We start from the raw sequence: 27,553 nt of genomic DNA, 5'->3' as shown, positions 1-27,553 counted from the left end.
ACACTTGCTATAACCCCTTAAATAGTTGGGTTCCACATACACGTCTTTGTACTGTGTCGACCTATTGTACAGTGGTCTCACTAGCTCTTTAAGGAGGTAGCTAGGGAGCAACATTGTTTGGAGTGAAGGCCATGTTTGTTTGGGCTTTTGCTTATGCTTTTGCAACTTTTTCATTTTGACAAAAAAGCCAAAAAGTTCCTAAATAGGTGCTTTTTGCTTCGGCTCTTGGCTTATACCATCATATAACAATATTGATTCATAAACCAAAAGCCAAAGCAAAAGCCTTTTGTGGCTTTTTTGCCAAAGTGGAAAAGCTGTAAAAGCAAAAGCAAAAACCCAAACAAACAGGGCCTTAGTCAGCTTAGAGAAAAATGTGTTTTTAGTCTAGCTAGTTGCTCATAGGCATAAGGTCTTATCCTTACTTTTGTAATCACAAAAATCCTTAAATCTAATTGGACGAAGTTATTTCTCAAGCGCAATCAAAAGATTAAATTCATAACAAAATGCATGAAAATTGAAGAAGTGTTTCAAACAATTTTTGTTCATAACCAACCAGAGAACTTGCCAACTAGAAAAATGAGTTCGATGTTCAGGCCTAATATTATGCTGACACTGAATAGTTTTGCAGCATCAGTCCATGCAATGGAGAAATTTAAAATACTATTGGCCCCCTGATCACTAGTTTTTGTTCTTTTAGCGGTTTATATCCTCTCTTCTTTCGCTTTTGCTTGTTTTGGTTTTGGGTCTCTTAGCGTTTTGTATTTTCATTTGTTTCCGTTGGTTTTGTATATGATTTCGTGTCTTCTTGGCGTTCTTCTAATACCAGACGACATGCATTTTGATGCATGTTGGTGAGTGAAAAACAAACAGAAACTCAGAAGCAAAGTGCTCTGATCTCAGAAGTACTACAATTAAACATCTCAATCCGCCCGGCCACATTGCATGAACTGTCGAGAATACAAGTAAACGACCAACACAATAGAACATGCTTACTCCAAGTTTGCAGCACCACACTGGCAAAGTCCAAAACAGAAGTTGCAGAATACGATTAAGGTAGGTTACCGAATACGATTAAGCACCACATAATTAATAGTAGCTCCGAGTGACAAGCTGCAATAGTATCCAGCCGTACGTCAGTTGTCCAGGAGACGCTCGCCCAGCTTGTAGGAGACGTAGGCGTCGATGCAGGCGTACTGGACCTGCGCGACCTCAAGCTGGCGCCTCTCCCAGTTGCTCATGGTGACGTGCCGCGGCTTCTCCATGGTCATGCCCAGCACCTCCCTGGCGTAGCCCTTGAGCCCCAGCCTCCTCCTGCCCAGGCCGCCGATGCCGAGGTACTCGTTGCAGCGGCCCTCCAGGTCCACCGGCGCGGCGCACACGAGGCCGTAGTCGTCGGCCAGCTTCGCGGCGTCCTCGCCGACGCCGATGCCGACGCACCGCACCGCGGGGTCGCCGAGGAGGCTCCGGATGGCCGCCGGCACGCGGTTGGCGTAGAACATCTGCAGGACGAGGCAGCTGGTGCCGACGCAGAGCTGGAGAATGGCGACCTTCGAGGTCGTCCACGAGCTGTAGTTGGGCTTCCACTCGCAGTCGAGGCCGACGATGAGGCCGCGGCCGGCAGGGTCATTGGCGGCGCGCACGCGACGGACCCACTCGTCGGCGGCGTTGGTGTCGCTGGTGACCGTCGTGTTGATCAGGGCGGAGCCGAAGGGGACGGTGTGGCGCGTGGTGGCCATCTTCGCCGCTCTGCCGTGAGCTACCAGTGCAGAGAGCTTGCGTCGTAGTGATCGCTGTTCATGGCTAGGTCTCGCTTTATCTTTATATAGTAGTACAACTGTAGTGCTGCTTCAACCACCTGCGTCTAGTAAATTTAAGGCTCCATTTTGGAATTTGGATCGTCGACACATAATCCGAGGAGTCGCCTGTTAGCTTTCCAAGTGAAGGAATTCATCTTTTGGGGGAATCGTGCTGCCTTTACTCGTGCTGCAGTGCTACACGTACGATAACTTTTCATCCGATGATGTACGACATTAGTCAGTCACCCTAGGATCAAGTCACTCCTTTAAGAACAGAGGTAGGATCACCATACTGTATGCAAATCGGATGTAATCAGTCGTACGCAAAGCAATTTCGTTACTCGTGTGGTTTGGCTGGCAAATTTGACCAAAATCACGCAGTGCACCCTAGGATTTCTACCCATTGCAACAGTCCTTTGCAATGGAAAGAAAACGATATACTCCGATTTTGTTGTGATGAATTTATCTTTTTTTAGTGATAGAGTTTATCTTTTACAACCACGGTTTGTATGTTTGTTGTCGCTCTCATTTTTGTTGCAACAAGTCGTTGTTTATTGCCACAAATCCTGGTTTCGTGGTAATATGATGTGCTGCAATGATTTTTATTTTTGTGGCAATACCTATTTGTTGCTACCCTGTGGTGGTACACTGGTACCCATGACTTTTGCTGCAAAAAAATACTTGTTCTTTGCGATACATTTTTTCCGTGTGATGTATTTTTTTCTTGCGAGCATTTTGTTGTTGTTGCAATAGTATGTTTTCATTCAAACATATTTTAGTTTTGATGACGACTACCACCATTTTAATTTGTTTTGCGCAAATCATTTTTGTTATAATGGAAAATATAATGTACCATGTATTCAAAATATCTTAGTATAAATTGGTGAGGGCCAAGTGCTATTGCCAATATACGTCAACTATATACTTGTGCTTATGTGATGCCCCACACGGTTGTGTTTATTTGCATCCGCTGGTGCACCTCTCTCAAGAAGAAAAATGTATTAGTTTTTCTCCATTAAACAAATCGCAAGTACGTCATAAATACGTTTGCAGAGAACTAAAATTGAGTGAAAATAACATTTTTAAATCATTTGAAACAAAATAGTTGATTGGGCTTGTAGCCTATTTAGCCACAACTCTTGGTCGGTTAAAGGAAGACAGCCAAGCTCATGAGGTAGTTATGTCAAACATTCTAAAGAAAGATAGTCTGTCCATTTCAAAATAATAACAAGGTGCACTAATTTGTTCAAAATCCCAAACTTTCTATGTTTGATCAACTTATTAGAAAAAGATTTCCAATACCTAAAATACCATATTTGTATCTTTAGCTCCATCACAAAATGAAATATATTTCTATATTTTATTGTTTTGGTATTTTAGATGTTGATAGTTTATTCTATAGATTTGGTAAAACATAGGAAAGTTTGACTTTAAAAATATATATCTTATATTCTGAAATGGTGGGAGTAGGTAGGTCGATTTGTTTTCTCTTTTTTATATTTTTTTTCATCCACGAACGATGATGGTATGACCCATCTCCTCCAGCACATGGACCATCGCCGCCTCTTTGCACGAGAGACATAACCAGTGTCCACTAACACCTGGTTAGAGCTTAATGCCAAAGAGTATGGCGTTGGCCCCTGAGACATGCGGAAATTTAGGGGGTGTTTGGTTCAGGGACTTTTTAGTCCCAGAGACTAGAAAAAGTCCCTAAAAAGTCCCTAGGAACCAAACGGGAGGGACTTTTTCTACAGGGACTAGAAAAAGACTCTACTAGAGAGTCTTTTTTGATTAGTCCCTGGGACTAGAAAAAGTCCTAGGACTTCTGAACCAAACACCCCCGTAGTGTCAAATTAAAAGGGTCAACGCCACAAAGTATGACATTAAGTTCTAATAGCTAAACTAGCAATACTCTGGTTTTGTTGTCACTGGATTTATCTTTTACAGTGATAAATTCATAGTAATAGTTCATTTATCTTGCCGCAATTTTTATGTTTGTTCCACTCTTTTTTTTGCTGCACAAATTGTTTTTTTTACGATGATAGATTGTTGTTGAAAACAAATTAACTATTTACAGAGCATGGCATTGAGCTTTAATAGCTCAACTAGCATTAATCCAATTTTGTTGTGATTGAATTTACCTTTATAAAGATAAATTTCAACTTCTACTGTAAAACAATGATTCTATCAAACATTTTTATTTACCGTGATAACATGAATGAATTTGTTGTGATTTTGTCCATTCTAAGAATTTATTTTTACAATTATTGCATTTTTTTTACCATTTTTTACAATGATAAAATAAGTGAATTTTATTTTTGTAGAAATACCTATTTGTAGTGTTACCTCGATCTATATTCTATGGTGGTACTCTCGCCTTTTACTGCAAAATATACTTGTTATCCCAGTACATCTTTTTCATGTGATATACTTGGCTATGTGCCGAGGATTTTCCCAACCCTGCATAGTAGTACTTGTGTAGAATCGATGGATCCCCCTACATCGATCGACCTTCTTTCGATGTACGATTGTTCGACCATTGTTCTGGGCTCTCCGTGAGAATATAGCGCTTATGAGATATCTACATGTGGTTGCATTTATTTGGCAGCCATCCGTGTGAGTCACTCAAAAAGAAAAAAAAAGAAAAAAATCTTCATCAGGCAAACCTGAATTACATCTCAAATGTATTTGTTGAGAACCACAATTGAGCAATCTTTTTTAAATCATTCAAACAGAATAATTGATTGGGCTTATACCCTATTTAGCCACAACCCTTGGTTGGTTAAAGGAAGACAATCTGGGCTCATTAAGTGGTTATGTCAAATGTTTTAAGAAAGATATTCCATGTGTTTCAGAATGTATGTGTATTAATTTTTTTCCAAATGCCAAAATATTTCTATGTTTGATCAAGTTATTAGAAAATTATTTCCAATACCTACAATATCGTATTCATATCTTTAGCTCCATAGTGAAATGAAATGTGTTTTAATCTTTTATTTAATTGGTATTTTAGGCATTGATATTTTATTCTATACACTTGGTAAAATGATAAAATTTTGCATTTTGTAAAAATACATCTTATATTCTGAAGGAGTAGGAGTAGCTGGGTCGGATGTTCTCTCTCTTCTTATTTTGATTTTCCTTTTTCATCCATGAACTACCCTCGCCTCTTTTCATGAGAAGCATAACCGTTTCCTCCACCACATGGACTACCGTCACCTCTTTGCATGAAAGGTATAACCAATGTCCGTTGGCACATGATTAGAGCTTAGTGCCAAAGAGTATGTCGTTGACCCATGAGACATGTGGGGATGTGACCAAATTAAAAGTGGTCAACGCCAGGGAGTGTCTTGTTAAGTTTGAATAGCTCAAAGCTAGCGACTTTGGCAGTGCCCATGTAATCTTCGTTTTGCTGGTGAAATGCTTAGGTGTTTCCTATGATATTGTAGCCAAGTTCAACATCGCAAAGGTTGTTGTTGAGCAAAAGGATTATATTTGATTAAAGTTGGGTGAAAGGTCATTTTTTGTTGAACTGGAAAATAACCAATTTTGTCGATCTTCATCCTTTGTTTCCAATATAATAAGGTGGATCTACAACTGAGACCCAACTTCTCCATTTCAGGGAATATTGCAGCTTTCTAGAACATCACTTTTTTGGTTCTTGATTTGCATTTTTTAGGGACATGCCTAATTTATTATTAAGAGGGGCATAGTACAAGCACAATACATGGATATCTTCTTTGACGTTGGATTTCCAAAAAGCAGGTGCAAATGGTTGATAAGCTCGTCGCTTCCATACCTACTAGATAACATGAAAATGGCTTACAAACCCACTTTTGTCGCCTACCATAACGAGTAGGAACTTGAGAACAAAAAGCATGCCTCATCTCAGGCCTTGCCGCTTTCACAAAATGAAGGTCTACGTCTTCATCGTCACAACACCATGAAAAGTGAAAGAACGCCATCAAGAACATCAATGTAGGAAATTGAAGAACCAAATACCCAAACAAGCTCACATGAACTAATAGACCAGATTCATGAGCTACCAACCTAACAAACCAAATCACCATTATTCCAGGTGTCATCATATATTTCGCTTCTCCGACAAGGACGAGGATACGAAGCCCTAGCATAGAGCTACGAGTGCGGTGGTGATCGCCCCACCGCGCCCCACGACGCATAGGAGGTGAGGGACATTGACCGATTTGTCCACAGGAAGAGCTCCATGCAATAATCATGGGAGCTATGCAATGTTTTCTTTGTGGAGGTTCTTGTATTGTCATCGTACGTATGGGCGGTCGCACCTATATGCCTCTTATTGCAAGCAACAGGGGCGAAAACGCACAACCAGTTCGTGGCCCATCATGACTTGGAATGTATTATGGTGCGGTCCATTAAAGACACTATTGGTTTATATAAATCAGAAAGTATATTTATTTAACTAATTTTGGAAATTTTTAATTTAATAAAAAAGTTCATGTACCAAAAAATGTGCAAGTATATCAAAAGAATGTCCCATGTATTTTTTAAAGGTTTTCGTATGTGATTTTTTTTATTTCCTGTTGTAAAAAAGTACATGTGCATAAAAACAAATGGTCATGCATATCGAATAGAAAAAATGTTCACATATTTCAAAATAAAATGGTTTCACATGTCAATACAAAACGTCCATGAATGGTTATAAAGAAATATTCATGAATATCGAAATAAAATGTTTGTCCATAGCAAAGAAATGATCACATATCTTAAAGAGATGTTTTATGTACTGAAAATAAGTTCGTGTGTTCTAAAGGTAGTTTCCACGTATCTCTTACAAAAACATTCATGTATCTACTGAAAATAAAAAACAAAGTAAAATAAATAGGTAAAAAGAAATCAAGCATAATAATGAGTTAGAAATAAAATAAGTATAGGGAGATAAAAAATATGAAAAGTTAAATCCAGTGGGAAAAAAGAAAAATAGAAATTTAAAAAGTAAGAGTGAAAAAATGAACGAGAAATAACCAGGCCAGCATATCGTAGCCCAATCAGGCAATAGACAACGACACAGGCGACAACGGCCCAAATCTTCAAAAGAAAAAGGCGACAACGGCCCACAGAACATCAGCAAACAGCTCGGCCTCACGTGACGGCACGTGCCGACGCGCGTTGGCATCCGATGTCCCGTGTCCCGTCGCACGAACGAACACGAAGCCAAAGAAGCTGAGCGAGGGGGAGGGGCAACTGCCCGCACGGAGAGACACAGACGCTGACAGACAGCGAGAAATTGGCGGCCACGACCACCGCCGCGTCGCCGGGGAGCCGCTCGCCGGGTCACGCGGTGAGCTCCCTCGCCCGCCGCGTCTCCCTCAGACGCGACCCCGCCCCCGCCCCCGCGGAGTCTCCCCCGTGGTCTACCAGCGCGCCCTACCCCAGCGTCACCGCCGACGCCTCAATCCCATCCCCCACGGCCCCTGCCCCCGCCTCCCGCCTGGCACGCGCGCCGCCGCAGCCGCCGTCCCCGCTGTTCCTCGCCGGGGCAGCGCGTCCCTGCTGCCTCCGCCCCTTCCCAGTCCGGCCATTGGGGTTTGAGGTATGCTGGCTGTTCTCATCCACGCGATTAGTTGAAATCCCACCGACCTTCACGATTTTGGGGTGTGCTGGTGCACGCTCGGGGCATCATCTAGATCCGCGGTAACAGTAGCGAATTTTACCTCTGCTGAAACTTCGTTAGTCAATGAACTAATCAAGTCGAGGGACTTGATCCCCTTCCATGGTTTGGTTTTAGTCTGATCTCGAGCCTACTTTGCCCTTGCCTGATCATATGAATTGTCATTTTGGATGCTACATCTGTTAGTTGCCCCCAGACCTCGAGCTGATTTTCTATTTCATTTTAGCACATTGCAGGCATTTTTTTTGTCCCATCGTTGCTCCTGTTTTATTGCAATTCTCTGCTTCGGTTATGATATTTTTAAAGGAAAACAAAAAAAATTCGGCCCAAATTGTCCTGTTAAATTTTTGGTCGCTCAGTCATTTTCAGAGTATTATTTTCCAAAGAGCAATCATTTTCAGATTGGATTGTTTAGGTTAGTGACTATTTGAAATAGCGAACTGCTATATATTTAGCGAGTAGTGTTGGTATATATGCAAGAGCGAGCTATAATGTTTTGCTTGAAGCTTTCCTATTCTGTATTATGTTGGCTAACTCTCTTTCTATTTTTGCAAGAGATGTTGCTTGCTGCCACCATTAGCAGGTGAACCGGTGCAGAATAACAATGCCCATATCTTATGAGATGGAGGGTGGGCCTACTGTACTGCAGTTATATAAATGGAAAAGCTTGCATCCCTGTCTTGAACTATCGAAATTCCGGGAAGCGTCCATTTCTCCTACAAGGCGCCTGTTTGGACTGCTCTCGGAACATGGTGAAGCTTTGTTGCTTTCCTTTATGCTCTAATATTCCTTTGCTCATCATCATCATCTCCTTCCTCTTATTGTTTTTTCTACTGATTATGATTTTACAACCCAGGCGATCTTGTTCTGTCAACTGTCAATGTCCAACCATCACAAGTTGAATCACCTATGGCTCTCTCAGATAGTAGCTTGCCAGTGTTTGAGTGTTTTTCTTCTATTCCCAGAGTGAAGTCTTTAGCATGGGGACACTGCTGTGATGCTTCTAGTCAACTTGAGGTTCCGGCTTTCAGTGAATTTCTTGTTTTATCTAGTGATGATTCTATCACAGTTCATGCGTTTTGTCATTCTGACAAAAGTGCAGTAACAGTCAATTGTGATACTGAAGAGCTGCATGGGGAGTGGAAAGAATGGTTTCCTACCAAGTGCTCACTGCCGGAGGATGGCGAGTCGGGTGCAAGGAACCGCTTTCGCTCTTTTCTGACTACAATCAGTGCATCTGTTTGCAATGGAAAATACCAAGCCAGATTTCCTCTGAAGTCTTCATTGCCTCATTCTGCAGTGGTGGTATCATTTAGCATATATGATATTACTTTGTCCTTTCTGAAATTCTGGTTAAGCAGTTGTGCTATGAAGACTAGGATGGAAACTGACAGTGGATCTCCTGAGGATCTTCCAAGTCATGTACCTGTAGCTGAAGCATCATGCAGCTGCCAGTGGGAATGTTTAAAAGTTTTGCCTAGCTCTTCCGGTTATTTGACTGGTTTAGTCTTAACTCCTAATGAATCAGTAAATTGCGAGGTCCATCAACACAACGCCAAAAATATTTTGGTGGCTATCCTTGAGCTAAACCATTGGGGTATACAGTGGAACTTTGTGGTAGACCTTCAGACTGCATATGATGATGTGGAGCCTAATCCACAGTGGGTCGATTTCCAACTGTCAGATATATTTCTTGCCTCCCTTAATGCAGTGGGTTTTGTTGCCATTTGGAATGCGAAAACTGGTCACCCTATCAGCTCGTTTAGTGTTCTTGATCGGTGCAGAATAGATCTGGAGATGCCTTCGGCCACTGTAACAAATGTAGGAGAAAGCACCTGTGTTGGGAATGTCGTTGGCAGAATGTTCAAGAGGTTAGTTTTGGCACCACATTCTCCACTTGTTGCTGCTGTAGATGAGGCTGGGGTAGTCTATGTGTTCTATGCTGACGATATCTTAAATTTCAAAGCCAATGCACATGAAAAGTTTGACCAGCCTTCTATAAATCATTATGGCAATAATTTTGCTGCCTGGGAAACTGCTGGTCATGAGATCGGGAGTCAAACATTTTGCAGTCATCAGCCAATTAGACAAGGGTCACTTAATCCAGACAAAATGGTATATGATTTTTCAGATAGAGACAATGCTGGTGTCGTCAGAGCTAGGAAAAGAAGAAAATACTGTAAATGTAATGAAAATCAAGTGGATAGCTGGCCAAGTGGTTTCAGTACTACATCACAAATGAAAGATGTGGTAACTTATCCTTCCACAATGGCGGATTCTGCTCATGTGCGAAGAGTAGTCCTTCCTCCATGCAGATCACAGGAGAATGTAATAAGCCTCTCACCATTTGGACTGACAAGGATCTTTAGAAGTTGCAATGCAGAGGGAAATAAGCATGTTAAAATTATTCACACGAAGTTGCTTATGGCTTCATGTTCACTTGACGAGAGAGATATTGATGCTGGTTTTCTGGACAGGAGCCTCCCATATCAGAAGGATTTTTCTTTTGCTGGTGAATCTGCTGTTTGCTCCTTTCAGGGATATTTGTATTTGGTTTCGCAGGATAACCTTTCTGTGGTCCTTCCATCAGTGTCTGTATCGTCTTTTTCATCTCGTATCGATGCCACTCAATTTTGGCAACCAGGTTTTTCTGGTGGTAGTGCATGCAATGCTCTGAATTTGTTGTCAGTAAATAGACTCCGAACAAGATTGGAGGCCTGGCAAATAGAGGTTTTGGATAAAGCATTGTTGTATGAAGGACCTTCATTAGCAGACAGGCTCTGCTGGGAGAATGGTGCGTTGTCATTCAGTTGGCCTTGTCTTTATTTTTTCGTCCTGTTTGTCGTTCTGCTAGTCTCACTACGGTTAGCTCTAACAACCCAGTTCAGTATTTCAGTTACGGAGTGGCCTGTCCTATGCTGTGTCCTGCCACTCAAACGTATTTTGCGGGCATGATCAATCATTTTATCACGATTGAAAGAATAGCTCAAATTTGCTTCCACTTTTAAGCTAAAAAATGTTTGTGCAGTAAACATTATATGCAAGATTGTTACTGCCATGCACGCACATTATACAGTTTTTTCATCTGGTTAATGTTAATCAATACCGATCTAGGTGACTGGTCAATCAGCATTTGCTGGAATCGTGCACCGTGCTGGTGTTAGTCACAATGATCAGCTTCAATAGCATGACCAGTACCTGAACATGATGTATATTTATTAACAGAAATGGTAATGCATTTTGCTCATATATCTTTCTATGGCAACTATCCAACAAGCAATAATCTTCTTAACCTTTTCAATGGATGTGTATTTCCCCAATTATATATGCATAAATATTTGATAGTCCGGCTGCTGAGAATGATAGACCTCCTGGATGCTGATGGTTTGGATGTTCTGTGCAGCTATTATATCTTTAGAGAAAAGCGTCATATGATCTAATACTATTTATTGCATTGGCAGGATGGGACATGAAAATCTCTAGGTTGCGCTGGGTGCAATTGTCATTGCATTACACAAATATCAATGATCTGGAGCAGTAAGATCCTCAATTATTTTCTGGGCTAAAATTAATTTTCAATTGTTATTAGTTTAGCTTAAACTTCATAGCTCTTACTTAGTTACTTCCAAGTCCTCGTTTTCTTAGATTTGTGTTGGAACATTCACAACGTAGTTCATGGTCATGTTTCTTGACGATTCCGATGGATCAGTACTATTGCTTGGAGTCCAAGTATTGGTTTAAAGTAGAATTTCAGTATACAGTGGAAACTATCTCCATAGTTAAATGAATCGTACAAGAATGGCAAGACTAATTATCTATATTTACCTACCTTTATGATCTATTTGGAGGCTGATAAAATATTTGATCTTTTAGGAATGAATTTGAATATCTAGATGAAAGAGTTCCGTTTATAAGAATTTCTTAGGTTTATTCCGAAGTTCGAAGGTGGAAATAGATGGTTGCATGTAACTCCCAAGTTTCAATGCATTTATATGTGTATACTTACTTCTGACTTTACGCTGTAAGCATGTTTTTTGTCTACGAATCTTGTCTCATTTTGTTGAATGTAGTTTTCAGTTAATTCCTCACCTACCTTGTGTGTGTGTGTGTGTGTGTGTGTGTGTGTGTGTGTGTGTGTGTGTGAATTCTTCTCAGTTCTACTGATCAGTATGCACAATTTTCTAATATTAATCATTTCTAGATCGTTGAATATGCTCGCGGAGGTTGATCTTGCAGAAGAAGGTGTTTTGCAACTGCTATTGGCATCTGTTTATCGGCTATTATGTAGCACAAGAAGTGATCATGAGGCTGCAGTGTCATCCAAGTATATTTCTTCTCTTCTTTTAAGATTAGTATATTTCTTCTCTGATGGAGTATTTATCATGAATTATAAGCCATATTCGTAAATTAGGATTCTTCTGTAAAAACAATCTTTCTTGGAAACATGCTTTTCGCTATCTGTTTATGTTGTAATATACATACAAAAACTCAGTTAGATATTGACCTCAGTAAGTACTGGGTGGGTACCCAAGAAATTAAGGATTCATTGCCCTGTGCCCTAGTAATGATATAAATATATTCTCTAATTTAGACAAACACAAAACCTTAAGCTTCATTGCACCAATTTGTATTGGATTGAGTTCATTTTAAATCCTACGAGAAGAATGATTCATTTCAATCTTTCATTATCTTCACCTGCTTCTGCAAGGGAATGACATGAGCTGCATATTACTAGGTAAATTCATGAGCAGAAGCAGAGTATTAGCAGAACTTTCAGACATTCATCATTTTTTTAACTGAATAAATTAGTTGCACCGAAACAAAAATGTTTCTCCTTATTTTTTTCATAAAAATAATTAAAGTAACTCAAATGTACTCCCTCCATTCCACAATGTAGTGCTTCCTCTATCCTCGTGCTTCAACTTTGACCGTAAATTTAACTACCAAGACCGATTGCGGCGGGAGCAAAAGTTATATCAGTGAATTCGTATTCGAAAGAAGTTTTCAATTATACAATTTTTTCTCCCGCCGCAGTCGGTCTCGTTGATTAAATTTATGGTCAAAGTTGGACCTCGGGAAGCGCGGGCGCACTATATTTTGGAATGGAGGGGGTATATTGTATTGTGTCTCGTCAAAGAATGTTTACATGTGGAATATCATGGAAGGCAGGAAATGCTTCAGATATATACTGTTTAATTAGATACAATCTTATTGTATGGTCAAGAATAACGCGTGTACAGAAAATGGGGTGGAAGTTGGAATGGTATACACTTAAGTTTTTGTTTAGTAATTTAGATGTAACATAAAATGCTTTGATATTTTCTGTCATCCTGCAAAGCTTATACAAGAAAAATAATTTGATGATCTAGTGCAAATGGACTGAAATCTATGTTGTGGCATTTAACTGAATGTAATGTGATGTTGACATGTCTTCAAATTGCCGTGGAACATATTAGAACATGTCCACAAGGAGGCGCAGCTTATATTCTTTCTTTTAGTTATACTTTCAGTTGACCATGACCAAGCTTGCAATATGTTACATACTTGTAGCTTTTAGCTTCATGTAATTTGTAAGCTTACAGTGTGAAAACAGGTTAATGGTTTTAGCAGTCCGCTTTGCAACGAGAACAATCAAGGCTTATGGGCTACTTAAGCAAAAGAAAGGTTACATCTCTTCTCCCGCGCACCCACACATGTCCACGCACGTGCCCACACACTTTGTTATCTGTGAGATTATTCCTTTTCATTTATCTTTTCCCCAGACATGCCAGCCAATTCAGTAAAGCTTCATGAAATGGCTTTCCTTTTGGGAGTAATTAGAAGTATCCAGGGCCGAATCACTGCAAAGAACCAGAATTCAGTCCGGATGGTAAATAATTATAGCTGTTTTTTACAATTAGTCTATCTTCAAATGGAAGGACAGGCCTGGCGCAGTGGCGAAGTACTCCCCACTTGTGCCAAGAGGTACTGGGTTCAACGCGGCCTCTCTGCATTGCACTGTGCAGGGGTAAGGCTTGCCTCGTATAATCCTTCCCCAGACCCCACCTGGTGTGGGAGCTTCTAGCACTGGGTCTGTCCTTAAATTTGTCTTCAATTTTTTTGCAGAAACAGCAGGGGTGACCCTACTGATATAGACTAATGGACCCTTATTTGGTATGTTATTCTTTGTAGCAAGGAGATGATAAAAACTCACTGAAAATAGGCAAAGAAGTACTACAAAATGATTCTCCATCCCCAGTTGTTGTAGTGGATGGTGTTTCACCAGGACTGTCAGCTGGTTTAGATGCTCCTGACAGACAAGGATCAGCATCTACTGCATTTGAGTTTGTTCCTGGTAGTAACAGGCTGTTAGCATTAACGCCAGTTGAATCCTCCCTTACTACTAATGACATTGACACTGATCAAAGAACCACTCAAGTTGGAAGACCGGTTACTCAAGGAAATATCAAGGATATGATGAACCGTTGGGAAATGAATAAGTTTGACTTGAAAACTATAGTCGGTGAAGCACTACAATCTGGTCGACTACCGTTGGCAGTTCTTCAGCTTCAACTGTTGCGCCAGAGGGAATCATGTTCTGGTGATGATTTTGATGACGTTTTCTCCGAAGTTCATGAAATAGGAAGATCCATTGTTTATGATCTGTTAATGAAGGTAACCCATAGCTTAAAAATGTGTCTCCCCATCACTTCCTGAAGTCTAACACATAATTTTACAGGGTGAAAGTGGACTGGCTGTAGCTACACTAGAAAGACTAGGAGATGACATAGAGTCGGACCTTAGACAACTTATGCAAGGTACTGTCAGAAGGTCACTTAGGCTACAAATAGCCGAGGAGATGAAACAGCGTGGGTACTTGCGATCAAATGAGTGGAAGATGTTGGAGACCTTAGCACTGATTGAGGTTTGCTTCTGCATCCTGTTTTAGCTAATTGAAAAAATTCTGTTCTTACAATATATTTTGTTTCTGTAATACATTTTTAACACATAGAAAGAAAATAAATGTTTGCGCGCTGTTTGTTTCTGCACTGATCAACCTTTTTTTCTTTTGTGGAAAAGCGTTTTTACCCAAGCAGCAGCTTCTGGGACACATATCTTGGCAGGGAGAACGTTATTCATGATGCTGTAAATATTGTTACACTTCCAGGGGAAGATAAACCAGTGCTTGCTCTCCATATTCGTAACCACCCTGCTATTGAATGTGGTGATGTTGATGGAGCTGTGCTTGGTTCTTGGGTGAACGTTAACGATTACGCTGATTTAAAGGAGTTCTCTCAAAGCAACCTTTCTGATGGATATTGGGTGTGTGCTGCTGTGTGGTCTGATGCTTGGGATCAAAGAACTGTGGACCGCGTAAGTCATGACTTGTCCTTTCACTTGTTAACTGGGGGATTACACCTTCTTTCCGATAATAACCATGTGCTGTAGCTCATCATCTACAAAAGTGCAAAGGAATTTCTTGTTCTGTTAGCTCTTACTAGTTACTATTAGTTATAAAATCAAGTGTTTTTTGCATTTTTTTCTCTCTATAAAATGAAGTGAGCATGGAAGAGTTTGTCACACTACTGATTCTGCCTTTTTTTTTCCTTGCATTGTTCTTTTGTTTGCATTGAAAATGTTTATGATGTGCCATTTGATTAGCCATGGCAATATTTTTGGCCAGTTGAATAGATTATAAAGCGCACTAAACTCTGGATTATGGTTTGTATTACTTATTTTCTTAACTATGGTCCTAAGATTCTTATTATTGTATGTTCTTTAGATAATACTGGACCAGCCTTGTCATATCTCTGCTCAATCGGACCTCCCATGGGAATCTCAGTTTGAATATTTTGTTGCTCATGATGATGTGGGGGAAGTCTGCAAACTCTTGGACATGATTCCTGACAGTGTACTTCTAGAAGGGATACTTAGCATTAATGTGGACAATTCACGAGCTGGTTACAGCATTGTGTCTGACGTCAGTGTCCCTGATTATAAAATGTATATATGTGACTCAGAGGAGCTAGAGCCTGTTTGTATGGAAGTACCACATGTCAAAATATTCAGATCCTTGTCTAATCATGAATCAACATCATGGATGAGAATGCTAATGCAGGAACAACTGGCAAAGAAACACATCTTTATGAAAGAGTACTGGCAAAGTACTACCGAAATTATACCTTTACTTGCTCGAGCTGGCATACTTACTAATACAGCCAAGATAGGCCCCAAGAAAGAAGCTTCTATGCCATTAATTGCTTCAGAGATGCCAGATGATGAACGTCACCAGGCTTGTGAAAGAGCATTGCATAAACTAGTCATCCGTTTTTGTGTGCAATATGACTCTCCATACCTACTCGATCTCTATCTGGACAACTGCAATTTGATTCTCGGGGAGGACTCTATTCCTTTGCTCAAAGAAGCCGCAGTAAGTCATACTGCATCCCTTTAGTTTATGATATTTGGAGTTCTTTGTGCTCAGCTCTGATTTAAACCTACCAAACTTGCTAATTTTGTGACCCCTAGCAGTGGAATCAGCTGGTTGTTTCAAATAAACTTATTTCTTTTGTTAGGATACGCACTTGATAATTTTGCTGTTACATGATTAGTGTTTATGTGGAGTCAAGTTTTTAAGTATGGCGAGTTTGCTCCTGTTCAAATTTTCCATGATTCCTGCATGCTAATTGGTTTTACATTATTCTTTGGAAAATATCTGAAGTTCAAGTTGCCAAACATTCCATTTCAGTGAGAATCTGCATATGCATGCTTCTCACCTGTTTTTTTCTGGTTTCCTGGCAAGTGACCAGTTGCGCCTTCTCTCTGCAAATTTGCTCTGTCTAATAGAGGACCAATTAATTTTTTGTCATACTTGCTACCCTGCATATTAACACTTCCATACCCAGTATCTTCTAGACCAGCTAGTATGGTGGTAATACAAACTATTATTGGCCGACCTGGCTTTGTCTGTTTGCTGATACTATGAACATGATGTTATAATTTATGGTCACTAGTCCAGTAGTGGTAGACAAAGTACTTATAATACTGCCTTATGTTATAGATATAAGATTAAGCTGCTCAACCTTTTCCCAGTTTAACAAAAAATTATTCTGACTTGGTTATTATGTCATGAAATTTCTCAGGGTGATTGCAAGTGGGCACAATGGTTACTCTTCTCCAGAGTCAAAGGTTATGAGTACGAGGCATCCTTTTCTAACGCCCGTTGGAATCTGTCACTGAAAATGGTTAATCATGGCAATCTAACTGCAATTGAGATAGATGAGATATTATATACTGTTGATGATATGGCTGAACGGATTGGGGAAATGTCTGCACTAGCTACCTTAATGTATGCTTCACCACCAATTCAAAAGTCCATATGCACTGGTAGTGTGAACAGAAATCGTGGATTGTCTTCTCAGTGCACGTTAGAGAACCTAGGTCATTGTCTCCAGCAATTTCCAACCCTATGGAAGACACTTCGTTCCACCTGTTTTGGGCAAGATGGGTATGGCTGTCTAAATTATTCTCCAACTAATGGTAATCAAAATACAACTTTTTTCCCTTATTAGTTTTGAAGCCAACTACTCACTATGTCCTTTCTTAATAAAACAGAATAAATTCATTTTCTTTTTCAGTTTCTGGAAAATCCGCAATGTCAGATTACTTGTGCTGGCGCTATAGCATTTTTTCCTCTGCTGGAGGAGACACTTCATTGTTGCAAATGCTCCCGTGTTGGTTTCCAAAGTCTATTAGAAGATTAATCCAACTATTTGAACAGGTTTATTTCTGCTTTCTGGATAGCATCTTGCAGCTAACATTTCTGAATTCCAGCATTGGTATCATTAAGCATTAGTTCTACCCCATATGACATTAGTTGACTTTATGTTCTTATGATGTAAGTACATGCGAATTGTTCCTTTCCTTCTGGAACAAATCTTTTCGGATGTTCCAAAGCACTTCTGGTGGATCAGTTGTGTTTTCTCTCAGTATCTTAGTTTTTCTCTATGGAAGTATTTAAAACAGTAATCACTCTTTCAAGAATGTTACCAACACAGCACTGTTTTTGTGTTCCAATTTACGCCTAATTGCCCAAGGGCAGTGGACCAAAGTCAACAACATAAGCTGTTTGGCAAATGTGTCTTAGCCCCCTTTCAGTCTCTTCTATAACATCGTCTCTTTTAAAAAAGATCACTTCTATACCAGTGTACTGTAATTATGTATTAGAAAAATCTTAGTTTAATAGAGTGTGTGATTATCGGTTACCATGTAAGGAAAGCACTATAAGATTTGAGACATGCAAGGCTAACTTAAAAGCAGTAAGGGCCTTTGAGATGCCAAACTTACTTCCCTCGTATATATATTTTGTGTACATGTAAATCTTGATCTTCCAGCAGCATTGGTAGCAGGATAATTCTATTTTATTTAATTGACCACAATCTGTGATCAGGGCCCTTTTGGGATGCAACTGCTATCGAGTGCACCGTCATCTGAAGAGTTATTTACTCATGGTGTCACTGATTACATATACAATACCACTGGATATAGTGAAACCAATGCGTTGTCCTTAGAAGCATCCATTCAAAAAAGTGTTGAAGAAGAACTATACTCTTCCCTTGAGGTACACTCTAGCTTGTACTAATGTACTTAGTACATTATTGAGAACAGATTCTTTGCTTTCTTTCTTGCATAACTTTTGCGCCATGTTACTTCTCTATTTAGAGCAACAGAATTTTGTTTTGTTATGTTGAATGTATGCTAGTGCTCATACTTGGACACTGGTCAAGAATAGGAGATATACATACTTGATCCTGGCAAGGGCTAGTGCGGAGGATGCTTATCCATATAGCATAAGCCCACCACTAGCATATACTCCCTCCATCCCAAAATAAGTGTCTCAACTTTGTACTAACTTCAGTACAAAGTTATACTAAGGTTAAGACACTTATTTTGGGACGGAGGGAGTACTATTTCTTAAATTCACACTGCATGTAATATTCTGAACTTAGGGTCATCGCCCCCAGTCTTGGTTGTGTTCTCTCACCGTATTATAGCGTTTATTTCCAAAGCAGTAATTTCATTATTAGTTCACTCCCTTCAGGAGAAAGACTTGAGGGTGGAGCATCATTTGCACCGTGGTCGAGCACTAGCAGCTTTCAGGCATCTTCTTGGTAAAAGAGCTTCGCAATTAAAATCGGCCAATGCGCGCCAAGTGATCTCCACACAGTCTGATGTTCAAGCAGATGTACAACTGATCCTAGCCCCTTTAAGTCAAACTGAACGATCAGTTCTTCTATTGGTATGTTCATGTTTCTGACTTGTTTTTTTCTCTCGAACAACTAGTTATACCAGTATCCATCAAAACTTTACGCCCTGATTGAAAAACTTACTCTTCGAATAGACTAGTTATCATCATCATTCAGTTTTTGTTATTCTGATCACTAAGATGAATAAATATTGGAGAGTTTGGGCTTCTAGTGGAGGTAGAGATGGGCATATAATCAAGAGCTACTTTATACAGATAGTAGCCATTGGTCACTTAGAGGTGGCGATAATCCAAATCTTTTCCTGGATATGATATGCCAAAGTTTATTTTTACCCCAGTTTTATCTTTTGATACCATTTACAAGAATGCTGAATGCCTAAATGGCAGAACATATAATCAACATAAGCTTCGGGAAGAAGTTCCATATACTATTTGTTAATTTGGAAATAATTTTTTGAGTTTCTATTTAAAATTCTAATGCTTTTTTCTTGGGTGTGCTGCAATATGTTATCATTTCTCCAGGTGGCTCCACTAGCTATCACAAACTTCGAGGACTCCACACTGGTTGCTTCCTGCACATTCCTGTTGGAACTATGTGGCATGTGTACTAACATGCTCCGTCTAGATATTGCTGCTCTTCAGCGCATCTCTTCCTACTATAACTCGGCTCAGCAAAATAAACAAAGTGAGCTATCTTCACCAAGGAGCTCTGGGTTACATGTGCTCTCCCATGGGGCTGATATAGCTCCTGCTCTTGCTCGAGCATTAGCTGAAGATTATGTCCAGTCTGATCATCTTCAGATTTTAGAGCAGAAGCAAACCTCTAGGGGTCCCAAAAGGGAACAACCATCACAGCCTCTTATTGCTATACTGGAGCACCTGGAACGAGCAAGTTTGCCATTATTAGACGAAGGTAGAACCTGTGGATTTTGGCTTTTGAGTGGCATTGGTGATGCATCTCTTTACCGGTCGCAGCAAAATGAAGCCAGCCAACATTGGAATTTGGTTACAGAATTCTGTCTGGCGCACCATCTCCCTTTAAGTACAAAATATCTGGCTTTACTGGCCAATGACAATGATTGGGTACTGACACATTTTTTATTTGTCTTGTGGGTATGTTATTTATTTTAAGTCCTCCCACTGATGATCATGCTTTTGGCAGGTTGGTTTTCTAACAGAAGCACAGAGAGCTGGTTTTCCAATTGAAGTTGTTATCGGAGTGGTATTTCTCTTACCATAAATAGTAGGGGTTTTATTGATAATTCTTGTTGACAAAACACTATTCTCATCTCTTCTCCCTGGTATTGCGTTCAGGCTTCCAAAGAGATAAAGGACTCAAGATTGAGGACTCATATACTAACAGTTCTGAAAAACACGTTATCAAATAGAAGGAAATCGTCTAGCAATATACCCTCAGGTAGTAGGGACCCATCTTTCTTGTCTGTTGATGGCGACAACCCCATGGAACTTTTCTGCATACTTGCTGTTTGTGAAAAGCAAAAGAACCCTGGGGAGGCACTTCTGAATAAAGCGAAACAAATGCAGTGGTCTTTATTGGCGTTGATTGCGTCATGCTTTCCAGATGTAACTCTTCTCTCATGCTTAAGCTTTTGGCTTGAGATTACAGCTGCAAGGTAATACATTGAGCATTGTAGGGGTTTGATGCATGCGACATTTTGCAAGATTCATTGCTCTTCTTGTTGTGTAATTTTGTTGTGTTGGCATCTATTTCTTGTCTTCAGGGAGTTGTCCTTAATCAAGGTGGATGGTATTTCCTCTAAAGTAGCTAAGAATGTTGGATCTGCTGTTGAGGTCACAAATAAATTGCCAAGCGTGAGTAGGAATGTTGAATATCGTTACAACAGGAAGAATCCAAAGCGGAGACGGTTCTTGGAGGCCTCTCCAGATAGCTTCAAATCAGGTTTTTCGCTGGACATCGCAAGTGGGCCAAATGGTACTGCAACTTCCAATCCTTCCGATATTGATGCTCAGCAGGAAAGAAGAAAGCCCACCTCTGAAGAGACTGAAATTCCAGTTGATATTGATGAGAGGCTTGCATCTTTATCAAGTATAGTAGCAGTGCTGTGTGAACAACAGCTGTTTCTACCATTACTTCGATCCTTTGACTTGTTTCTGCCATCTTGCTCCCTTCTCCCCTTCATTCGTTCTCTTCAGGTTAGTATAAAAACAGGCCATTTATATATTTTGCTAGTTGTATACCAACTAACATGAGCATTTTGTCTGTGTTACCTTGAAGGCATTTTGTCAAATGCGCTTGTCCGAGGCTTCTGCACATTTGACATCATTTTCAGCAAGGATAAAAGATGAAGCCTCTCAATCAAACTCATTCAAAGAAGCATCATCAATAACAGGATGGGTAGTTGCTACAGCTGTAAAAGCCGCAGATGCAGTACTCTCAACCTGTCCATCACTTTATGAGAAGAGGTGTTTGCTACAGCTCCTTGCAGCGGTTGATTTTGCAGATGGTGGTTCTTCGTCAGCTTACTTCGGCCGCAGTTATTGGAAAATCAATCTGGCTGAACCGTCCTTATGCAAAGATGGTGATATCTACAAGTGGAATGATTCCATGGATGATGCTTCTCTCCTGGCAGCATTAGAGAAGGATGGACGATGGGAGGACGCTCGTACTTGGGCAAGGCAACTGGAGTCGAGTGGCATAGCTTGGGAATCTACTTTTGATCATGTGACGGAATCACAGGTTTTGTAACTTTTTATCCTTAAGTTTCTCTATGCCTCATAATTTAATTTCTACTCACTAATATCTTATGATTTATGCTGATATCCACCTGTCCATTGTCTCAGGCAGAAGCCATGGTTGCCGAATGGAAGGAGTTTCTCTGGGATATTCCACAAGAACGTGCAGCTTTGTGGGGCCACTGTCAGTCGCTTTTCATGAGATATTCTTTGCCACCTTTACAGGTACCGTATTTGATGATTGAATCAGTGAAATGCATATGTGATCTCTTATCCCTGTAAATTCCGTGTGATGGTAATGCCTATTCAATTATGTGTGCAGGCTGGATTATTTTTCCTTAAGCATGCTGAGGCATTAGGGAAAGAGATACCAGCACGAGAGCTTCATGAAATACTTCTGCTATCTTTACAATGGCTTACTGGAACTATTACTAAATCCTCTCCGTAAGATCCCTTGTAACCTATATTGATGTATGCTCATTCGTATCTTCTTCTTACCGACATATGCATTTTTTGCAGGGTATATCCTCTTCATCTTCTCCGGGAAATTGAGACTAGGGTTTGGCTCCTGGCAGTCGAGTCAGAGACTCACTCTAAGGCTGATGGCGAATCTTCTGTTGTTTCTCAGAGTCCAGCTATTGGAAACAGTACCAGCATTATAGAACAGACTGCTGATGTCATCACAAAAATAGACAGTAGTATGAGTTTGCCAAGCATGAAAGCTGCAGAAAGAAATGGTATGAGGGACAATAACTTATCACACCATCAACATTTGCAACTCTTTGAATATAACAGTGAAGCAACAACAACAAATAATGCAAGAGCAAAGCGAAGGGGCAAAACAAATCTACCACTTAGACGAGGTGTCACTGATAATGTTGAAAGTAGCACCAATGATTCTGATGATAATTCTAAAGTTTTCTTTCGTTCTAAGATTGGAGAACAAGCAAGAAATTTACTATCTGAAGAGGAATTTGCAAAGATGGAAGCGTCTCTGTCTGGTTGGGAGCAACATGTCAGGCCTGCAGATATGGAGAAGGCTGTGCTCTCCTTATTAGAATTTGGGCAAATAACTGCAGCTAAGCAACTCCAACAAAAGTTATCTCCATCATATGTTCCTGAAGAACTTGTCCTTGTTGATGTTGCGTTAAGAGTTGCAAATAACGGCGGTGATGGAGAGATCAATTTATTATCCTTTGACACAGAAGCCCTTTCAATACTTCAATCTCTCCAGATTGCAAGTGGCAGCAATATGATTGATCCATCACAGGTTTGGTTATACTGTTGCGTTCATTTTGCCAGAAGTTTCTGTTAACAACAATGACCACCATATGTCAACAATTATTATTTATATTAGTTAAACATAATAAGTTAAATTACAGTTTAATATGTCTGCTTGCAATTTTTCCTCTTCTGGAAAAAGGCACAAAGAACAGCAATATCGTCAAACACGAAAATAGATGTAATGCATGTTTACATTTGCTCAGGTGTTCTATCCAGTGTACAGGTTCTGGGGCGGAGCTTCAATTTATTTTTTGCATGTTGCATGATAATATTAACATAGATAGAATGAATACTCTTGACATGATACATGTATGTTACTTATATTCTTAAAACACTGATCTGACTATGGACAAATAAAGACTAGGGTGGAGAGCTTCAATTTATTTTTGGCATAATTTTCATTGAATGAACTCCTGACATGACACAAGCGTTTTACATGTTCTGAAAACACTGGCCATGCGCATGAAAGAAACACCATATGTTTTCTCTAGTTTATTGGGCTTGCACTGTTTAATTTGCCACAAAAGTTACATATAAGGTCAAAAAGCTATAGCTTTCATCCAACTTTCCAACCAATTTTTCTTGTAGTAAAGATTACACTATGGTTGTAGTTGAGTTAGAAATATTTGCCTGCGGTTTGCTGGGAACGAATGATCTTTATGTCGAGAGTATACAAATAATTCTCAAACAACATAGTTGCAAGCTGGCAGCCTTGTGCTGATTCTCTAGTCAATAAATATCGCAAACTGTCGTCCAGATTAAATATTGGTATGAATTTACAACATAGTTGCTTGGTACATCGAAAAAGTTCTCATTGCGTTTTGGAAATAGACTGTTCTCGTTAATGTTACATATCGTCCTGAAGAAAGAAAATTCTGCTTTTAAGTTTCTTCATGACTTTGTACATGTCGGCCTGAACAATCCTTGTGAATACAAAGTCTCTAATCCAGGCATGGAATTAAAAATGTGACTTTTAGTGCTAGGAGCTTAGGCCTAGGATCTGGTCAATATTAGCCATTGCTTTGGTCCATAGTTGTAATGTCAGATTCGCTATTTTTGTATGATAAATTTTGTTGGTATATGTTGACTAGTAGTGTACAACCCACCAATCAGAATGTTATTTCATCTCAGGCTATGGAGAAATTAGCCGTGAAATGTGGCGAGGGGCGCGGACGGGCTCTTATTAGGAGAATAATAGCAGTTGTGCAAACTGCAAAAATACTGGGACTCCCATTTTCTGAAGCATTTGAGAAACAGCCAATTGAACTTCTGCAGTTGCTTTCACTGAAAGCTCAGGATTCTTTTGATGAAGCTAAATTTCTGGTGGAGACACACATCATGCCTGCATCTAGCATTGCAAGAATTCTTGCTGATTCCTTTCTGAAGGTCTGCTCAGTGCACTTTGTTTTTGGTGAGGAAAACACGTATTATGTTACATATCTTGACTGATACGTCCAATAATTGTAGGGGCTTTTAGCTGCACATCGTGGAGGTTATCTGGACTCCCAAAAAGAAGAAGGCCCTGCACCACTATTGTGGAGATCAAGTGACTTCTTGAAGTGGGCAAAACTATGCCCATCAGAACCAGAAATTGGCCACGCTTTAATGCGTTTGGTAATGACTGGGCATGAAGTACCGCATGCTTGTGAGGTTTGTGTGCTCTGGTTCTTTTATCTGGTTTCAGTTTTTTTAGTTTACTAGATGATACCCCGCACGTTGTTGTGGGAATGTTTTGCAATATAGTTCAATAAGATTTGGTTGTATGGAACATGAATATTTAGAGTAATAATTTGAAAACTAAAACTAAGAATACATATGATTTATTGTGTATTTGTAAAGTTCTTATTAAATGTAAATAGCATAATTGATTGAAAATTATCATGCATGTTGACGTGTGGTTTTTCCTATGCATAGTTGCATGTTAAAGTGGGTCTTTTCCTATGCATGTTGCATGCTGAGGTGGCATGCTTGCATGTTGAGAGAAATAGATTAGTGGGGGCTAGCTATTTAGATATAGAAGATTCAAACTTTGCAAGTATTCCTTCCATCCCCTGGACTGGCGGTAACTGGCCTAGAGAGGTGATGTAACAGAGTGATGTGTGGAGATGGTATGTCAGCTACACTGGGGGGTGCACACCGAGGTTTTTCATGGTTAACCTGTCCTCCAGCATCTTGGGTGTTAGGATAGTCTGGTGGGGCTGGCGAACAATACTAACTGTATGTGTGTGTGACAATGAGTTGTATATGGGAGGTAGTTTGGCAGTGGGGTGTTGAGCTGCCAACACCAGGCAGATGTGTTGGAGGGCATTGAGGTACTGATAATGCAGCCAGACAGGCTGGTGAGTGCTGCTGGTGCCTGCAACTTTGGCGGGGATGGGGCACAGAGACAAGTGAAGGAGGTGTGTCTGCTGGATGGTGGTGTTTGTGTTGTGGAGTGATGTGGAGATGAAACTGGAATGTGGGTTTCTGCCATCTAATGGTGTTCTACTTTCGTGCCATTTTTTGAACATTTGTAGTTAAACGTAAGAGATGATGCGGTTTAAGTGCTGAGCTAGGGCTTTGAAGTGTGGGACCGGGTGTCAGAAAAACTGCAACCGTCCAGTTCTGGTTTCTGGGCCGGTAACCGGTGGTTTTCTAAGCTCTTCTGTACCCATTCTCTCGTGATTGAGCTAATATGTTGAAGTGAAGAACCTTATTCAAATGACATTTGCAGTGTCAAGCTATACTTTTTATATGAGCTGTGCATTATATTTATTTCAGTATTTTTAATGTTCAGGTTTGGTTTGAGAATTTGCTGATTTCTTTACCGTCTCTAAGTCCATGCCAAATGTTGTTGCAGGTTGAACTCCTTATACTGTCACATCACTTCTACATGTCATCTTCTTGTCTTGATGGTGTGGATGTTCTCGTCACATTTGCAGCCAATAGAGTGGATTCATATGTTTCAGAGGGGGATTTTTCTTGCTTAGCTCGCTTGATAACTGGAGTGAGCAATTTTCACTCCTTGAGCTTCATCCTTTCCATCCTTATAGAAAATGGCCAATTGGAGTTGCTACTTCAAAAGTATTCTTCCACTGACACAGCCACAGTGGCACCTGCATCAGTTCGAGGGTTTAGGTTGGCTGTTATTACATCACTGAAACATTTCAACCCAAATGATGATGAAGCTCTGTCTCTGGTATATGTCCTCTCTCTCTCTCTCTCTCTCTCAAATCTGTAAATGTAGAATGGGAGTAGATTTAGGTCCAAAGACATGTTTAGCACATTCCGTAAAAAAACTTCGTTAACCACATAAACACTTCAGGGTATCATTGTGTTTTGTGTTAATTATTTTGTAAAGAATAGATGGAAAATCCAACATAAGAAAGTTAACCCAATATATACAAACGTTGAGCAAACCCTTTTTCAGGATCTAGATCTATTGCTTTGCTGAAGCATAAAATCTGTTGATTAGCAGCCTATCATGGCAGTTTCCATTAGTACGAGGCGGAAATGAAATCTGTTGATTAGCAGCATGCCATGCCAGTTTTTAATTAGTATGGAACAGAAATGTACTGAGCAGTAGTAGCTTGTTTGGGGGCCAGAACCATCTGTGCAACTACATGAAGAACAAAAAATATACAAGAATTCGTGATTTTGGTTTCCATCATACTTGCGGTGTTTCCTTACAACTTGGCTGTCATCATTACGAGATAGGTCTTTCTGCTGTTTCGCTATGCCCCCTTCAACATATGTGTCTGATGCAGGTATACAAGCACTTTGACATGAAACATGAGGCGGCTTCCCTCCTTGAGTCGCGTGCAGAGCAGTACATGGAAAGCTGGTTAGATCGGCATGATAAGGAACGACGGAATGATGAGCTCCTTAAGGCTATGCATAACCTTGTACAGACGGCTGAGATTCTTTCAACAATTGACGCTGGCCAAAGGACACATCGTGCTTGCGCTCGTGCTTCTCTCCTATCTCTTCAGATCCGAATACCTGATCTTGTATGGATTGGTCTTACAGAAACCAATGCGCGCCGAATTTTCGTGGATCAATCTAGGTTCCAGGAGGCCCTCATTGTTGCTGAAGCATATAGCATAAATCAGCCAATGGAATGGGCACCAGTCTTCTGGAACCAGATGCTGAAGCCCGACCTCATCGAGCTATTTGTGGCTGAATTTGTACTAGTTCTGCCCCTGCATCCACCAATGCTCGTGGAGCTTGCGAGATTTTACCGGGCAGAGGTTGCAGCCAGGGGCGACCAGTCGCACTTCTCAGTCTGGCTTTCGCCTGGAGGCTTGCCTGCTGAATGGGGAAAGCATCTCGGCAGATCATTCAGGAGCCTGCTGCGTCGAACGAGGGATATGAGGCTGAGGCTGCAGTTGGCAACTCTGGCGACTGGGTTCAGCGATGTCCTTGAGGGCTGCAATGCGGTTCTGGACAAGGTCCCTGAGAACGCCGGGCCACTGATACTGAGGAAGGGCCATGGGGGTGCATACCTCCCTCTCATGTAAATCATCTCTTCTCTTTGTCTCCAAAAGGTGGATAAATCTTACAGGAGTGTATAGCACAACGGCAAATGTTTCATGCTTTCTTTGGCCCAGTCGCCCGGCAACCATTTTCCCTCTTCCTCTGAATTCTGTGACGTTGATGGGGCCACTGGGGCTTCCGGTTTGTATATAAAGCATTTGAGCCTATAGGTTGGACACACCGCCAACTGGAAGTCAATTTTGCAGCCTATTGGGCAGAGACGATTTTCCTGGCATGGCTGGTGACGCCGTTTCTTCCATCCATGGACAGACGATGTTTGTAATGTATGCTACATTGTATATTTGTATCAATCCAAACTATGCAATTTTCTGGATTTTGATCTGTGGT

At 40.5% G+C, this 27,553-nt stretch overlaps 2 protein-coding genes across 3 annotated transcripts; one reads left to right on the top strand and one right to left on the bottom strand.

Moving 5' to 3' along the window:
- Positions 1-911: 911 nt before the first annotated feature.
- LOC109776780 (3'-5' exonuclease-like) lies at positions 912-1,736 on the bottom strand. Its single transcript, XM_020335442.3, has one exon. It carries the CDS (start codon positions 1,734-1,736, stop codon positions 1,134-1,136), a length of 603 nt encoding a protein of 200 aa, XP_020191031.1. The 3' UTR covers positions 912-1,133.
- A 5,249-nt stretch (positions 1,737-6,985) lies between these two features.
- Positions 6,986-27,542, top strand: LOC109776782 (uncharacterized). Of its 2 annotated transcripts, none has more exons than XM_040403528.3 (27): positions 6,986-7,368; positions 8,004-8,198; positions 8,303-10,240; positions 10,908-10,983; positions 11,648-11,770; positions 13,040-13,110; positions 13,209-13,315; positions 13,618-14,100; positions 14,165-14,350; positions 14,506-14,799; positions 15,209-15,856; positions 16,569-16,965; positions 17,064-17,206; positions 17,876-18,046; positions 18,527-18,724; positions 19,214-19,774; positions 19,854-19,913; positions 20,006-20,325; positions 20,434-20,866; positions 20,949-21,410; positions 21,515-21,631; positions 21,729-21,850; positions 21,926-22,676; positions 23,822-24,076; positions 24,158-24,340; positions 25,530-25,868; positions 26,437-27,542. In XM_040403528.3, exons 2-27 carry the CDS (start codon positions 8,051-8,053, stop codon positions 27,187-27,189), a joined length of 9,339 nt encoding a protein of 3,112 aa, XP_040259462.1. In that variant the 5' UTR covers positions 6,986-7,368; positions 8,004-8,050; the 3' UTR covers positions 27,190-27,542. The 2 variants fall into 2 exon arrangements, with proteins under 2 accessions (XP_040259462.1, XP_040259463.1); XM_040403529.3 differs by having other exon boundaries at positions 7,006-7,116.
- Positions 27,543-27,553: the final 11 nt, after the last annotated feature.

The sequence above is a fragment of the Aegilops tauschii genome, chromosome 3, assembly GCF_002575655.3.
Source record: "Aegilops tauschii subsp. strangulata cultivar AL8/78 chromosome 3, Aet v6.0, whole genome shotgun sequence".
Lineage (NCBI taxonomy): Eukaryota > Viridiplantae > Streptophyta > Magnoliopsida > Poales > Poaceae > Aegilops > Aegilops tauschii.
The sequence above is the reverse complement of the archived record's forward strand: the minus strand, read 5'-3'. Positions and strand labels throughout refer to the sequence as shown.